The sequence below is a fragment of the Ischnura elegans genome, chromosome 4 (genome assembly GCF_921293095.1).
Source record: "Ischnura elegans chromosome 4, ioIscEleg1.1, whole genome shotgun sequence".
NCBI lineage: Eukaryota > Metazoa > Arthropoda > Insecta > Odonata > Coenagrionidae > Ischnura > Ischnura elegans.
In genome coordinates this window covers 64,082,924-64,100,966 of record NC_060249.1, presented here as the reverse complement: position 1 = coordinate 64,100,966, position 18,043 = coordinate 64,082,924, and the positions used below count along the sequence as shown (strand labels likewise).

At 39.5% G+C, this 18,043-nt stretch overlaps 1 protein-coding gene across 5 annotated transcripts in view; it reads left to right on the top strand.

Moving 5' to 3' along the window:
• The window catches only part of LOC124157604 (protein turtle-like), an 837,486-nt gene that overhangs the window by 746,216 nt on the left and 73,227 nt on the right, over nucleotides 1-18,043 (top strand). For all 5 annotated transcript variants that reach the window (XM_046532465.1, XM_046532466.1, XM_046532467.1 and 2 more), the window contains one exon: nucleotides 12,968-13,536. In XM_046532465.1, coding sequence (XP_046388421.1) covers nucleotides 13,023-13,536 — 514 coding nt within the window. In that variant the 5' untranslated portion in view covers nucleotides 12,968-13,022. The remainder of the gene's footprint in view (nucleotides 1-12,967; nucleotides 13,537-18,043) is intronic.

Below are 18,043 nucleotides of genomic sequence, written 5' to 3'. Positions count from 1 at the left end.
GTTTCGTTTTTTTTTTTAATTCGCTGAGAGCCCGCCGAGGGAAATGGTGGGAATTTTTTTTCAGTCCGCCAGAGGTCGCTAGGGACGTGTAACTCATTCCCCGTGTGTTCCCTCCTCCAACCCTTTTTACGAAGTCGAAAAGGGAATGGCTACGTGAAAACAAATTAACCGAGGCGTCAAAATGGGGAGCAAATGGTTAGGATGAGGTAGAATACAGTATATACCCCCCACCCCACTATTTGACTCGAAACGAAAAAAAAAGAAATAGGATTTGCTGAAAAATAAAACAGTACTTCTCTCTGCTCTCCGCGCTCCACAATAGCTCTTTCTAGCGGATTACATCGGTTCTCGGGTGCTATTGTTTACACCATTCGTTCGGGAGCCGTCGATTCGGGTGTGTGTTTGTTCCCTCTTCACAAAGGGTATGGCGGGAAAGAGAAAAAAAAGAAGAACGAAATACAAAGAAAAAAGAAGGCTTCGAAGTGGACCACCACCACGGCTGAGAGAGGACGGTGTTGAATAGAACTTTGGCGTGATGAGCGAGGACGCGAATTCCGTGTGATTCTCTATGACTCATCGCCGAAGAGAAAAACTCGGACGCGAGAAGACACGGAGAGAAACACTCAAACCGATGGAAGGTTGCACTTCTCGCCTCGCGCGCCATTGTGTGGCGTCCTATGACCCCTCATGGTTCGTCAGGATTCCGCTACGCGTCGCATCGGTCTCGAGTGACGTGCTCCACGTCGCCACTACGTACCTACGTCCTTCCCCACTTGACGTAACAGCCACTGGCTGATTTTTGTATGTGACCGAATGACTGAGAGTTCACACCTCAAGTGAAATATATGCATCGTTGCGCCGTGGCTAAGGATGGAGGGAAAGTTTCATTTTTTTAAGTGGGTGCCATTTTGGGGTCTTGAGAAAATTTGTTGTCTCCGAATTATGAGGTCTACTTTTCAGTGACCTGATTTAATTTTGCAGATCAGGTACACTTAGACACATGGAGTGGTGTTATACCTATCGATTTCGGCCTAAAGCACTGAGGAAAGTTGTAATCTTATTCATGCTTGCTAGTGATCTACTTTTTCCAGTGGTGTCTGTGTTAAAGGGGAAAACTGAAGGACGGTATATTCACGACTCGAACGCGGATATCTTAATGCATATTCTCGAAATGTAATCGAACGTTGTGCAAAGCTTAAGTTGAAGCATTCACGATGAGCAATAGGAAATCATCTTAAGTCAGAAATCCTAAGATTTGTTAAATGCAGCTATCTATTCCACTCACCTGTCTACTAATCTTTTCATAGCGACGCGACGTATTTATTCTCTTCTACCCCCTTTTATATCCTGTCCTATGTTATACATTCGGGGCCGTCTGTAACCCTTCTTTCCTAACACATGTCCTTCCGCGATTGTTTTCATCTGGCCATCATGCCACATGCAACAAGACATTCCAGAGAAAATAGAAAACACAATTCTGATAATGTAAATTCTTTAATCTAACGACCCAATTCTCAACTGCTTCATAACTATGCTTCAATAAAAGTTTTGTTGTGTTTCATACATTCCACTAATTAACCATTATATGCATAGCGAAGATGGGTAGCCTGGTAGCTAGATAGTGGATAGAACGCTTGGCTTCTTATCGAGATTAAATCCCTCAGGTTACCGTGTGAAGCCCTCGGATATTCGCGAACAGAATGGTCGAAACGCACGGTGGTTCAGGGAAAGGAACGGGCCATTCTACCCCGAATATGTATAATTCACACCCCTTTGGCTTAGTTTGGGGTGAGCTCCCTCACCTACCTAAGCCAACCTTCGGGTTGAATCACTGAGAGAGCGTGGCTTTAGGACTGTAAAGCAGTAAAATCGGAGTAATTTATTGAATCATTTCCACCCTGAAAACTTGCTATTTCGAAAATATTCAGGTACGCTGCTCCAATTGTCCTCTTTAGTAATCCAGTGACATATTTTGGTGATGCATCAACCTGTTTCTTCAGAGTAACCTGTAGCCATATAGCTGCAATCGGTGGTAACGAGGTCAAAATCTAAAGTTAATCTCTGCCAGTGATCTTGATGGAAATGATGAATCTTATGAATGACGGAGACTTGAAATAAACTATACAATGCCATTTACTGTTTACTTTTACGATACTTGCATGTAAATTATATGCGGTAGGCGTTCATATTGAATTTTCCTTTCTCACCCGTCTCCTTCCGTCATAGACTTTCTTCGGCTTTAAAATTATAAATGCACTAAGTCATTGCAAGCCGCAACAACATATTCGTGACAATTAGGCAGCAAAAAGAAGTGGGGGTTTTCTTCATGAGACTCATAAGCTCAGAATGGTAGTATGTGGGCGGAAATGGATGAATTATATCCGAAGCCTCACGAAGTCGATAATTTTTATTTTGACTATCATGAGATTGGTTTGACGCGGCTCTCCACTTTCCTATCAGTTAAACCAATAACGCATGCTTTTGTTTTGGATTTTTTCAACAGTCCTAAACATCTCGAGCAAACATCTCCTTGCCGATCATTTTATCGACATATACTGTGATTATTGTCCTTAAAACACCATCATGATCCGTGATTTTGTGGCCGAATAAGCTGTCTTTCTGCGGCAAATATTCGTCTAAGACTTTCCAAAAACTAATTTCTTCTCCATATCTTCTTACGATCACCTCGTAATCCTCCTTGGACTAGAAAAATGCTAGTTTGAATGCGTTAATCCATCGTTGCTCTCGCATATCCTCTACTGTAGGTTGATGTTTTTTATTTGGTTTCCACGACGTTTTTGCGCGTTCTGACTCCCCATCCTTCCTTCTCGCTGCTCTTCCTTTGATCGTTCTTAATTTTGCTTCCTCGGCTTCAAGTGGCTCTCCTCACCTCAAGTCTTTCCCTCGCGAATGAAATCCGCCCGGCGCGCGCTTGGAATACGACAAAACTCCCTCACTCTCTCCAGCCCCTGACTTCTCTTCCGCGTTGCCTCTCTTCCTCGCGTTTTGCGAGTCTTTTCTTTTTTTAATGCTACCTTGTTGCTCATTTCTAAGGGTGGACATTTATTTTGATCACCTGGTTCCTTACGCGATGTATTTTCTTCTGTGACTTCGGGATCCTTCAAATAATATGTACTTCCTTGAAATCTCAATTTGGCACTGTCCCTCTTAATTTCACATCTTCTTGATAAATATTTTCTTTTTGACGATCCCCATCTTTTTATGTACAGCACATAGCAGCGATCTTTAAAACAAAATATAAACAATCTAAAACATTAACCTAGCAAAAATTACATTTAAATATAAAGTTATATAATCAAAACCCAAGTTACGAATGAAATTAAATAAATAAAGTACATAAAAATGGAGTTGGACAAGGCACGATGTTACACTTTCTAGCTCTCACTAGCCAACAGCCTCGCGATTATTTTACCATATTCCTCCATTTTCCCAGTTCCATGCGAGTTAGTTGACTTTCCAACTGCTTTTCTCCACCTATCTTTTTCTCTTTGCATTTTGTAATTACCTCCAAGTTTTCCAAGAGTGTTAAATTATTACCACATAAAGAATTATGCATCCTTGATGTATTAGAAAATACTAGATATTAATTTATTTTACCTCTAGTTTTTTTTATTCTTCCATTGTCCTGTAATTAGTGTCAGTATAACGTTTTTTTGCTTTTAAGTTTCCTCGTTTTACGTTAATGCTCTCTCTAAGCGTTCCAATAATATCTTTATTTTACTGCTTGTAATATTTGATTGATAGGGATCCTCAAAAATGTTCTATAATCAAGAGAGTAAATCCATTTCGGTATCATCTCTCAGGAGAACGGTTAGTTACGACCGTAGATGATTTCGTTGATGCAATTGGTTATTTTTCTCTCAATTCCCTCTGGAGTGCTAGTTTATTATGCGCGGATTTTGAGAGAAGGGCGTTATAGTTGTGGCTTCCACTGAGCACTTTGAAATTCAAATAGAATGGTGAAAATGGTCTCATATTCATGACATTTATGCATATGTGTCGCGCTCAGGGAATTCTCTTGCCAGAAAAAATATCAGTCGCGTGTGAAAATAGAGGTCAAAGTCGTCAGTCACTTTGATGTCGCACAACCTGTGAAAACCTCGGTGGGGGTTTTCGTCGCATCAACTTGGTCACACGTTCTACTACATAGAAGCTCGCCGTTATGCGTGAGGCGTAGACGATATGTGTTCAGCAATTGTGAACTTCCGATGTGTTCCCTTTACCTCCATCCCTTGACGTAAGCGCATGCAAATTTTACTACACTCCGTGGGACCACCCACCCATCCCTCCCACCTTTCTGTATTTCCCCCCCGCCTGTCCCTCGGGGAATTTTTTAACCAGGGACAAGGGTCCTCTCTTTGGTTTGCTCCAACAATAATTCCCCGTTCTCTCCCCCATAACCTTTGACCTTCCTTTCAATGAAAAACCCTTGGGAAGGGGAATGTCCGGGGTACAAAGACGACTCTCTAACTCAGTTCCGAGTACGTACACGCTCCCTAGGGTTTTATCTAGAGTTTTTGGGTAGTAATGCTTGAGAAGGGGGTTACCATCGTGAGAATTTTTCGGGAATAAGTCTCCGGGTTTGGGTGTTGAAGGTATAAGCTGCTCAACAAGCGCGGTGAAAATGTCTGAGACAGGAAAACCGGTATCAAATACCCAGGGTGTTTTTGACAGGCTTCAAAGAAGTTAAAATTTCTCCCCATTTATTGGTTAAGCGGAGTAAGGAATTATCTTTTCTCATGCTCTTGGTCTCCAAGTACACGTGCTATAAACGGCGTTTTAGACTAATGATTAAATAATGCAAATGATAGAAAAAAAATTGTTTTGAAGTAAAACTTAATGTGGAAAATATTTTGGGAAGAAAATCGGTATCTTATGTGAGCGTTGTGGTCCACCTATGAGAATATTTAACGTGGATCGAAGCAAACTGGAGTACAAGACTGTCTGATTTATGTGTGATTTAAGGCATTTTAGACATTTCTTTGGTTACTTCTTTGCTGTGGGAGAAGTTCTTGTGTACACCAATATTTTTAAACAATTGCTTTTACAATAGCTCGTCTTTGCAGGCTTCGTTAGATCTTTCGACAAAATTTTTCATACAAGTGTTATACACCTCTGCTAACATCTCCAATTTTATTTTGTTTCTGAATTTAAAATAGAAACATTTCGCTGAATCTGATTTATATTTTTGTGTTCGCTAATTATTGACGTTTTTGCGTGAAATTTAACTAAGTTTTGATACTCCGCTAATTACCTGGAAATTAGAATAAGGAATCTCCTTAAATAACTCATTAAGAATTTAGTAAAGGTATATCTGGCACATTTTTTGCGTCTCTACTCCTTTCGATTTCTCATAGATTTGCACCAATCAAAATTTTTCAGCATTTTTCGGACGCTTAAGTCACATTATTTACCCAAGATCTTTTCTGCTTTGATGTGGGGTAGGATATTAAAGTAATTTTAATGCGAGCATTTCTCCCTGAAAGAGGCTGAATGGTCTTGAATTCATGTAGTTTACCCTTCTTTGAATGTATGTGAGAATTAAGGCGAAAGGCTATAGATCAATGTATTATTAAGGGGAGAGTCCTGAGGGAAATACCTTGATTCACTGGAATACAAGTTTCGATTAAAAAACCCTAGCTTTTGAAGATGCATATCAAATGGTATAACATAAATTTCAAGCCTTTTTGCTCATGATTTCATGGTGTACAAGTAGTGACTTTATAGTTTATGGAGTAGCGAGTAATGTTGTATATAGTTATCTCCTGCATGACTGTTACTTACGCGGGGTTGACAGTTACATTTTCAGAGGATAACTTTGAAAAAAATATGTTTCGCACCTCTCCCTCCATTTTATGTGAGAGCGTGATGACCCAGTGGATTGAGCGTTGAACTATTAACGGTGCGGTCCCTGTTTCAAAAAATAGGTTAAATCCTTTCGGCGCCCCCAAACAAAATTCCTCGAGATGTGAGGTGACCTAGGGAAAAGAACGGCATTCCCCACCCTGAATAAGAGAAGTTCACATCCGTATGGGCTAGTCTGGGGTGAGCTCTGTCCAATTGTACCACATCAAACCTTCTGAATCACTGAGTGAGTTATTTAGGCGAGGCTAATTCGGCCCCTAATAACGGTAACAAAAGGAAATCCTCGAAGCGCCTGATAGTGCAGGGAAATGAAATACATAAATGTGAGAAATTCCCATATCTGTGGTTTCGTCTATGGTGAGCTCTACCCCCTTTTATGTAAACCACCGTTTGAGTTCCTTTACTGAATAATGGAATTTTCTCTGCCAGACCTTTGAATATGCCCGATGCTCGGTACAGATAGATTAAATAACTTTACTATTAGTGAAATTTAGTAATTTTTTATGTCAGACCCTTGAAGATATACTCAATTCTCTTTACAGGTAGATTGGCAACAATTTAGTAATACTGCAATTTAGTTATGTTCTATGCTATACCCTTGAAGATATACCCCATTCTTTGTACTGGTAGATGAGTAAAACTGGGTATTTTGCGGCCACATTTCTAGTCCCCGACTCTCATTATCCCGGAGGATTGATAAGAGGAAGTGAATGAGTGGTGTTTCTGAAGTAAGGTTCGGTGGATTTCCGTCGACATTGAAAATTCCATTTTCTCCCTCTCTTCCCGTCAATTACTTGTCTCCGTACTACCTTGAAATCCCATTAGTTTCATTGATAATATAATTTAAAATTCCATCCTTGGAGTTTATACCCTGGGTGGAGAAAAGAAAAGACCTCATGGTCTCAATTTCTCCCTAATACGGTCGTTTCCATACGCTCCCTTATGGAAAAGCACCCATTTGACAGTCTTCTTTACATGCATATGAGCTCATGCCCCCGACTTTCTCTTCCCCCACCCCAATTCTTAGTATTCTTCCTTCACTGCGCGCCAAGTTTTTTAAATCTTCTTTACCTCGCCCAACATTTTTATTTTCTACTATAGTCCGAGTTTTTTTCCACGTTCTTTTGTGCAGGAATTTTTTTGTTCTTGACGCTTCTGCTACCTCTTCATTGCCCGCATCCTACTTCTATAGTCTTTATTTTCCTCAAGGTACTTTATCCCCTTTTTTTGATGCCCATTGTTTGAGTGCGTCCTGTTTTTTTTCCTCAACTTTCTCTCATTTTTCTATACCCAATGATCGATTTCAATGGTAGGTTGAGTATAAAAATGCAATCCCTAGGACCCTATTTCGACCCTAGTTGATGCTCATGAATTTATGAAAAGATGGAAACTTTAATTCGATAAAAATTTAGATAATTGTTACGAAGAAAAGTCATCATTGTTATTATTAATTATATGGAGTAGCACCTTAGTCTTAGGAGCATATGGTTGGCATGGTGACTAGAGTTTTGGCTTCTCCCGTGAAAACAATAATTCCAGTTACAAAATTTGATGCTTAATATCCGCATATTTTTACTCGTTTTAGCTTTTAAATAACTGAGGATGCCTTATATTGTTGAAAACTTTACTGCAATTACATGAATGACCTGCAGAACAGTACAAAGTCACGTCATGAATGTAAAACACTCGGTCATTTATTTCGTTACTATTTTTCCTGTTAAAAAATCCTGAAAACATTTCTTCAGTACTCTTTAGAGGTCAAAAATGCGTTATTAATTGTTCGTATAAGTACCGATTTTCTGCTTCTTTTTTTCGCATATCCCTTTTCTTTTGTCTCTCCTCCTCTTCCCATTCGTCCTCACCTTTGTCGCTCTATTTCCTCTTGCCTGAGAGAGCCTGCCTTACCTTTTGCGGGGTGCCTCCCTCAATCTCCGGTGAGAATAGCCACTTTCCTAAACCCCCCCTCCCTAAGCTCCCACTCATTTCTCCTCACAAAACCACCCTCCCTCCTCTTTCGTCGCGAGATCAAAGGATTATAATGCGCACGTGGCGAAAACTTTCTCGCTCTCCCTATCCCTCTCTTTCTCTCCCCCATACTCCCGGGGAAAAAGTTGCGAAAATTGTTTCTCATCTCCTCCCACAGGCTCATCCAGAATTAGATGTACTTAATAACTTCAACCGTAATTAGTTTTTTATTCTTCTTTTCCTCTCCTTCTCGTTCTTTTTTTCTTCAGAATTCTCTCGTGTTACACGCAATGGATGATGCTTCAAGGGTCGAGGCCTTCGTGAGCACAGTCCTCTTTGCCGGAAGGGAGAAAAGAAAGGACACGGTGCGTGTGGTAGTAGTGGGTATTCGAAATTTGGCAACCTCGCGGCGCGCAACACTTAGGCTCCCGAAAACTTTTTCGCCCCTTCAGGAGCGGGAGAAGCCTTTTAAATGAACCATTCACGGCCTTTCGGTCGTAAAGGTATACGGTATGAAAGAGGAGGGGGAAATTCTTAAAAGCTTGTTAAAGTTTATGTGGCGAGGCCCTTTTTCTCAATGTTGGGGGTAAGTCGTGGCATAAAAAGCCCCTGAATGGAAGCAATACTTCCATTTTCTCCGTGGCGAGTCTCTTTTAGTGCTAAATTTCATTCTTAGATTTCATTTAACGTTTAATTTATTCCTAAACGAAAGTGATATTTACTCCTTACAACTATTACTGTGGTTCAAATGTTGTTAGTGTTGAAGTTACCTTGTCCCTTTTTCAAACCCACTTTCAATTTAAGCTGATAATTTATTCCTCCGTTGCACTATGTAAGCTGGAGAATGATTGAATCATAATATTTATATAGCTTTTATTTGAGCTATTCTCTAATTAGAGTCAATTGCCTGTCGCTTTTTAAGTTTAGGTATAGAGGAAATTTACGGAAATACCTATTTCGTGGAGAACGTAGTTGGCAGATAAAATCAAATTGACGAATGAGTTATCTGTCAAATTGTGAAACCTACTTTTTGAGTCGAGTGTAATACGTTGATACAGATAATTTAATTTCCCATGCAAATAGCGTATTTTTCATTGGTAAAGATTGTAATAATTTTTAAGGTCAATTTTCAGTGCATAATTACTAATCAAAGTGATAAATTAGTCAAATACCCTTAGACATTGCTTTGTGGATTTATCACCATTCACTATTATTTGGGATAAATAAAAAATAGCACGAATAATTTTTTCAACTCGCACATCGTTTCACATTTTCTTTAAGAGTATTTTGAATATTCCGTAGCACTTTTATTTTTCCAATTTTTACTGCATTTAACGTCCCATTACATTATGAATAGTCGTATTTAATAGTGAAATTATGATTTAGCGATGTTCATTAAATTGAAGGCTGATGTGTATATGGCGGGGGCATCTGGATAGAATGAATACGTTTCGACATCAGTAATACACGCAGATAAAAGCATGTAAATCCCAGACGTTTGCTTTGGTATTACATCATGTAATATTTATTCCAGTTTCATTATATTTGAACATTAATGTGCTATAAAAACCATTATCATTCCCGCTACATGATTCCCAACTTCCTTAACATGAGGTAGTTGGAGAGACTAATTTTTTCCTCGGTTTATATTAATTTAGTGTCGAAAATTTTTAAATAATAAAAACCCATGTAGGTAATGGAATGAAGAATTCTTTGATAAAACCGTCGTGAAATTCTTTGGAAAAGTTTCATCGTAATTGAATCATCTTGCCGCAAAGAATAAATTGAATTTCGAAGAAATTTTTCTGCCTCGTGGCTCGGGCTTCTCTTTAATTAGGAACTCTGAATGGGGTCCCTGCTCGTGGTACAGACTGGATGGATATTCATAGATATCAATAAGTAGTAGAGTTGTCGCTTAATCGCAAGCTCGGGAATCTACTCCAATAGAAATTTTAAAAGCTTTATATTTTCCTATCATCTACTACAGCTTTAAAGTACATTGTTCGTAAATATGGTCAGAGTAAATGTAATAGCCAATACTTTGTGTGGATAAACGAATTTTATAAATTATGCGTGTGGAATTTGATCATTAAATCCATTCAGTTATTACACGAGCAAATTTTGAGATTATTTTTTGAGTGCCAGTGCCAGTCAGCCAGTCAGATGATGTTACGAAACTTGCTTTAAGATGAAAAATATAAAATTTAAATTGATATTTTTGTTTATCAAATTATTACTCTTTTTTTAAATTACCCCTATAGAAAGAGGAACTTCAATTTGTAATTTTCCCAGTTCGACGTTTAAATATTCTTTATGTACCCACTTAAAGTTTCTCTTAGTTATTTAAAATTCTTCCAAAATTCTGGTGACTTTAGTAAATATTATTTATAAACGTTCATTACTTTGTAAAAATGTTATTTTATTGCTCTTTCAAAATGCTTAATCTTTTTTTTTATCCGATTGCCGACCGCATTTTTCACTTGTACCTCCGGCTTGAGTAAGGTCTAAGAAGCTTACAGAAATTTCCTGCATCGCATCGCGACTGACCTGTGTAGCAAGGCGTATCATACGCTTATCCCCTTGAATTACCGCACCCCACAATGTGCGTGTGTATCACTAAGTTGCGTGCCTGCTAGGAGTCGATCCAAAAAACTTGGAGGGGATTCAGAAGACCCGTGGAAACAAGAAAGAGCCCATAGCTCACGACGTCGTATCGGCGTCAGCACCCCCATTTTTTCCCCACGAATAGCCTAGAACATTTCCCCTATTTTCTCGTTCCTCTCCCTTGCTCTCTCACTCACTCACTCGATTCCGTGAAACGGGGACGATAGCAAGATCCCTTTCCTCGAATCCTTTCTTCGGAAGAAGGTAAGAAAGTTCATTTTGGTTGATTGAGCTTCCAGGAATCTGGGTCGGCCTTTCCCTCGTGGTGTGTGCGAGAGAGGGAGGGAGAACGCTTGCTTGGCCTCTGACCCTCTGATCAAAAACTCCTCCCTTTTTTTATTTCTCATTAACCGCGCGTTCCACCACGATTGCGTCCACCACGACTTGGCCATATTCGATCGGCGCAAAGGTTTTTATGCGAGAGAAGAAGCCCGGAAGCCGGTAACTCCCTTCCTTCCCTTATTTCGAGGGTTCGATTTTTTTCTTTTAATATCGGCGTCACTTTACTCAGTTTTTTTTTTCGTTTGCATGAAGTTCCCGGTCTTCTCATTGGCTAATTTCGGTTTCCCTTCTTCATTTTTATTATTTTCAAAGAAAATATTTATTATAAAAATAATCGTATGAAAGATAAGCATGCCGGTGAATTAAAGAAAGCAATTTAGATCTTATTAAAATATTTTTGCCATGGCAATTTGTAGGATGCTCTATGTTAAATAAAGATATCAGAATTCTATTTTCAAGTTCCAGGTTTTCAGTTTGAAATGGTGACTCAATGTCTGGAAAATTGCTTATATAAATGAGTATTATAGTATGATACCCTAATTATCGCACAATCAAACAGAATGTATTGGATGTGATACTTTTGCCCGATCATTAAGGCTTGACAGCAAATTTGTTCCGAGTATACTTAGCCTCTAAATCCTATATACTTATATTTCAAATTTTTAAGGCGGGATGGGAGATGCGTTTTTTTCATGAAAAAGAATGTGTGCCCACAAAGATCACAGAGCTCCTCTTTTATTGATACGATAAAAGACACATTGCCGGCCGTATTAGTGGGAGTGACGACTTATGAACGGAAATATTTGTGGAATTCAGTTCTAAATATTAGTCATCTCAATTAAATCTAGTATGCAGGCGACAATAAGATACTTAGCATGCATTTACAGGTTGTGAATTAATGAATCGTTGATTTAACTTCTCAGCATGCGAAAATATTTCTTACACTCACGATATTTTTCCATTTAATTTCTAAAGGAAATAAATGTGTAAATTTTCATCCTAAAAACCAACTAAAACGGTGTCTTTTTAAGCTTAAACTTGAATGATTAATATTCTACAGATTATACCATCTTTCTTCTAAATTTAAGACTTTATTTATCATCTCCAGATATAAATTAATGCAATTACCTATTAAGTTAAAATATTGTAATGCTTAATAATGATACTAATGAAATTAAGTTTATTTTTATGTGAAACAAACACGGTTTCGGGTGAATGTGTAGTGAAAACATTGATACACGATCGCAACTAATTTTATTTTGTGAAAACCCCACCTCATTATTCCTTAAACATATAATTTCGGGTTGGTGTGTTGGCTAAAGTGTTACCCTCCCACCCTTAGGTTTTGGGATCAAATCTCGGCGGCAGAAAAGATTTATTCTGCTTGCTTATCTACTTCAACTCTCAATGGAGGGTATAGTAAGCAAAGCACTGCACTGCGTCCATCGGATGGGAAATTAAGCCGTGGTTCCCTTGGCGCCTTTCGCTTAGAGCAAGCTAATGCAAACTAAGAGTTTCTCCACACTTTCTTCCCTATCCTTTCCTTCATGGCGCAAATGACCTCAGAAGTCGGTCGCCTCTCCAAAATATCGTACCATAAAATACTGTAAAGGTTTACGTATGGTGTCATTACTTTCTGTCGCTATACATATGTAGCGATTTGATCGATGGATTTTTCTTCCTCTTAGGAAAACCCACTAAAACCGCTGGCACATTAATTGCGTATGCTTGGTTTCGCTAATAGTAGGACCCGCCCGCCTCTGTGACGGTGCGGGATTCCTCGTCCCTTCCCTTCCTTCCCTATCCACTCCCAGGAGGCGTCGTCGGGCTCCTATCGCGGCGGCGCCTCCTTCATTTTTCCTTCCCGTCCTTCCCCTTCTGGGTGCAGAGGTAAAAAGCTCGCGCTTATAGACCCTGCCCTAGGAGTGTAACCTTGCGAGCCCGCCCTGGAGTCTCGTTTCCACTGTCGCTATACATCTTTCCTTCATGGTGTAAATGGTTTCAGCTGTCGGTCCCCTCTTAAAAATTGCATACCATGCAATTATGCAAAAGTATTTTATATATACCATGGTTTTCGTATGATTACATGACTCTCTGTCGCTGTACGTTTTCCAGTCGTTCAAGTTTCTGCATAGATCCTCAACATCTCTTCCTTTCTCTCCTTCCACAGGTGATGGCAGGACTGGCCTTCCTCTAACAGTTACTATGGAAACAGGGGTCCCGGGATGGGCAGTAGCGTGGGCCACGTGGTCGTCGATAGCATTCGTCGCCGCCAGGCCGTGAAGCCGCCGCAACCCGCGAGACTCCGGAGCCCGCTCGTCGCGCCCGAACACTTCCCCCCGCCACCGCCCGCTCTCCGGCTCGCAGCCGCCGAAGACGAAGACGCCGCCGTCGAGGTAGGAGGTGCCCTGCTGCCCGCTCGGCTCGTGGAAGCCAGCCGCTGGAGGAAGGACGAGGAGGAGTCGCCGCTGGCATCCCCTGCCGCTTACCCGCCGCGACTCCGGCGCTCCCGGAGAAGGGGAAGGCCGTTGGTAGGAGGAGGACCGGAGGAGGAGGAGCAGGAGGAGGGGTACAGCAGCTGCGGCCGCAAGAGGAGGCGGAGGAGGAGGGCCGGACGGAGGACCGGAGGGTGCGCGCCAGGCGTCCGAGAGGCCACCGCGCCCGTCTCCACTAGGGGCCTCGTCAGCTCCCTAGCTGCCTTTTTAGGCCTAAATCTCATTGCACTCCTTGCACCGTCAGGTAAGTCCTCCAAGTATCCGATTAAACCTGAATCCCACGATCATTTTTTCACGTACAAGTCCTGGGTGACGGCGATGACAACACAAATGATGACTGTCGGGCTACATAAATTGCAGGGATGACAGCAATGATAAGGATAGGTATGGAAGCAATTATAGGGATAGCATCAATGATAGGGATAGGGATGTCAGAAATGAAAGGTGTGGGAAAGTCATCCCCGTCTCTAGCTCCCTAGCAGCCTTTTCAGGCCTAAATCTCATTGCACTCCTTGCACCGTCAGATAATTCCTCCAAGTATCCGATTAAACCTGAATCCCACGATCATTTTTTCACGTACAAGTTCAGGGATGACGGCGATGACAACACAAATGATGACTGTCGGGCTACATAAATTGCAGGGATGACAGCAATGATAAGGATAGGTATGGAAGCAATGATAGGGATAGAATCAATTGTACCTTGCACCGTCAGGTAAGTCCTCGAAGTATCCCATTAAACCTGAATCAAGCAATCATTTTCCAAGCACAAGGTCAGGATGGTAGCAATGACATTGGTTGGAGGCATAGAGTGTAGTCGTAGAGGATACAACCACGAGGGCCGGGGAACAATTACTATAAACAAATTCGGCCTGACATCCCCGGGCGGTGGGTGGAGAGGAGGAAAAAAGGGAAACGAAGTGCCGCCGCGACAGGCGGCAATGATAGCACAAGTGATGACAGTCGGACTAGATAATTTGCTGGGATGGTAGCAGTTATAGGTATCACCTAACCTATTTCCATCATTTGTTGCTGTCACGTTTTCCATCTCTGAACACGTGCATGAAATACTGTATCAGTCAATCAATGCTTGTGTTGGCGACTCCTTTGATCTCTATGATAACAAACTTATTAAGCATTAACGACTGTGTTAGAGCGAAATTATTGGCTTAAAATTCTTTTTCTGCTACTTAAAAGCATTGTTGAAATGATCGGTGGACTTGAACGTGAAAAAGTTTCGCGTGATTCTGATTTTAAAAGTGCTGCATTCATTTATTTCGTCGGTCATGATAATTTAACTCTGCTTTTGTATCAGGGTAGACCTGGAAATATAACTGCTTTAAAAATGTCAATTTAAAGTAAGAATGGAGATTGTTGGTGCAATAAATCAACTTTAATATCATCAAAATTATAAATATAAATAAGAAAAAGAAATAAACAAATTAGAGTTGTCATATCAATCAAGGTTGTCCACTTGATTCTGATATAGGTATGTATTTTCAATCAAAAGTTGTTGCAAATACAAGAAACATAAATGAGAGTCTCGAGTTGCGTTATTAAGCTATAAAACACAACATGGACTCCATGTTAGCTCCCTGGCAGCCCTCTTAAGCCCCAGTATCTTTGCACTTATTAAACATTAGCTCAAATTCCTAAAATCTAGGTTATCAACTCTATTTGCTAAAGCCACGATTAACGATGTTGGAGTCACTTGATGGAATTCAAAGATTGTAACCGTGTCCTGTTATAAAAATAGTCGGGCCCAACGGAATAAACGCTCGAAAGAGGCTAAATTTAATGCCTCACGTAAGTAATAGGTCAAAGATGAATACGATAGAAAAGATTTATTCCGTTAAATCTCATTAAAATATCAATTTTGGTAAAAAATATCGGCTTTTAAAGTAACTTCGATCTTTGTACTAGTAGCTAACGTTTAATATGGTCTAGGGCTAATTTTATGTAACATGTAATTCATATAGTTTTTTGGAATATGTTTTATTAATAAAATGAAAGTAAAGTTGGAGGAACCGAAATAAAAACATTAATATATAAAGAATAAAGGGTTATTGAGGTAAGGAATGGAAAAATAGAGAATAACTGTACGAAATGGTTTGTGTTTGAGGATGACTGTCAGAAATTGTAGAATAATAGTAATTGATATAGGCATCTGGTGATGAAATTCTTGGCAGAAAAAGTAGGCAGTAAAAACGGCCATGAAACCTTTGCGCTGAATTGCTATACGCTTTTTGGTTTTATGAGGTGAAAGTTTCTTATATTAAAAAAAAGTAATGAAAATTTTCCTCCGAGCATATTTTTGAAGCCGTTGGTGCTATCACGTTTTTCTGAAGTAATGTTCACTGTTGCCTTAAAATATTAGGGAAATCTCTTTCGTGTTAAATCTTAAACCAGGCAACTCGTGTCAGCGACCAATTGCGTATTAATGTTAAAACTTTTATCAGTTAGAGATCTATACTCTTAAAATCTTTAGTATGTCTTATAACCTTTGAGACCTACGCATTAAAATGTATTTATTTACAATAAATGAAATCTCATTCAAAATTATTTATTAATAAGGGAAATTATGCTTGAAAGAATATATTAAATAAGCTATATTAATTTTGTTAGAACTTTTTCAATGTCATTAACTGCTTGGTAAGTTTGCGAAAAAAATGGCTAGCTATGGAATAAAAACTGCGGAATGTTGTGCCCGTTAACTTCAGCAATAGTTACTATTACAATAAATCGGTAATAATAGAATCAGGCCTTTGTTGAGGTTGCATTGCTGCTACTTAACCTGAATCATGTTTGTAAATTTACTTGTGTAGAAATTATTATGCCACATAAAATTGATTCTTTTTTCTCTGGTTTTCCATTAAATCGACTGTTGGAAATGATTAAGCGAATGGCAACTGGATGCGTTAATTCTACTCCTGTTGATATTCTCGTCGATCTAATCGAGTCAAAAAAGCCGTTATGATTTTCAATTGAATTCCAGTGAATTAACTACATTAACCATGGAGTGCTGCAATTATATTCTTCAATATAGCCGTTTTATTAAATTTTAAATTCAGACGGCAGCACACTTAATTTCGCACCTTAGATTAGCATTTCCAAGCGGAAAATATTTTTGGCCAGGTTTTAAGGCCAAATGCTCAACTGTGCACCGTTTTGCTCACAGATGGCGGTTGGCCACCCACGTGTACTGAACCTCATCATGAGGTTCAGTAATCGGAAACGCTCTAAACGGGTCATAAACATCAGAGGGTTAGAATTTCCTCAGAGATCGCGAGTGGTAGGGCACGGTGTCTCACGTACCTCCTCACTCGAACACCAGTTGTGTCGACCAAGGGTCACGTTCTCGCGACTATTCTTTGCTTCTATCAAGCAAAGAGAAAGTGGTACGGTGTTCAGGAGGTTGCATCTGAAAACGAAATAAATTCATTTCCTGGACTAACTATGAAACATCATGTCTTCAACCAATGATGGAGCAGCTTTTTAATTTAACAAGTATTTGAATACCAAGAGCCATAATTACTAAATATGATGGAAATTTGTACTGTATTATAAATCAGGGATCCTCTGCGATCATAGTCAATGCCTAGTAAAAATTAGTTTTACGACTAATAAGTGTGTCTATTTTATTATTTTTAATCTTTCATCGATTTATCATATTAAATTAATTTTATGACAATTGTTAAACATTGGCACTTCACTGTACTTCTTCTTGAGTAAAGTGACACAATCAAGCTAAAAATATGTTTTTTTCATAAAGTTGTCGACTCATACTGTCGCAAAATATTTCGAATGGATATTGAAATGAGTACCTTTATAATCTACGGAGGATGTAGCCTAATTTTGTTATTAGTTGAAATAATGTCACTCATGAAATCAGTTATTTTTTTAAATTTCATATCAAAGGTCAAAATTGAGTATTTTTTCTAAATCATGTAGTCATTGGATTCTCCAAGGGCCAAGTAAACAATGTATTATCTTTAAGGTGACTAAAAGATGTTGCTGTAAGTCTCTGAGGGCCCATGTTAATATAATTGCCACAACGCCGAAATATATCATTTTCATGTTGCAATTCAAAACAGAAGTCGCAAGTTGTGAGACATTCCTCTCGCAGTACTATGAGCCTCAAAAGTATTAATTTACGTATTTTTATATTCTTTGAAGTATGATTGTACTAATTACTGGTCCGAGCAGTAAGATAAAAATGATTTTTAAGTAACTATTTTATTCGATAGTTCTGATCGACTTATTTCTTTGGCTTCTTATGGCAGCCTTTACGTCATGAATAATAACCTTTTTAAATGTTTAAATAGAAGTAAACTGCACATTTTATGATTCCACCAATGGACGCATGTTATATATGATACGGATATCTATATAACTAGTCGGTGAATTTATTTGTTCAAATTTATCCGAGTAATCGTGAGAATAAAACACGTGGGCTAAGAATTACACAAGTCCGTACGTTAAAAAAAGGACACTTTGGCCACCTCAATTTGGGAAGTAAAATTTTCGAGCAGAAGGCGGAGTCAATTGAGTGAGGTATCTTAATAGTACTCGAGCGCTGGGAAGTGGCCTTACTCCACGAGGTCGCTTAACGCTTTTCACGTGGGTGGAGGTTGTGGCGGCTGGTATTAGGGTATGAGAACAGAGGAGGGCAAGGCAATAGTCGCGGCGCGGCGGGGGCGTTATGCTCGCTCGGGTGGATTAGCTTGGAGCGCAACGGAGTCGATTGCTCCA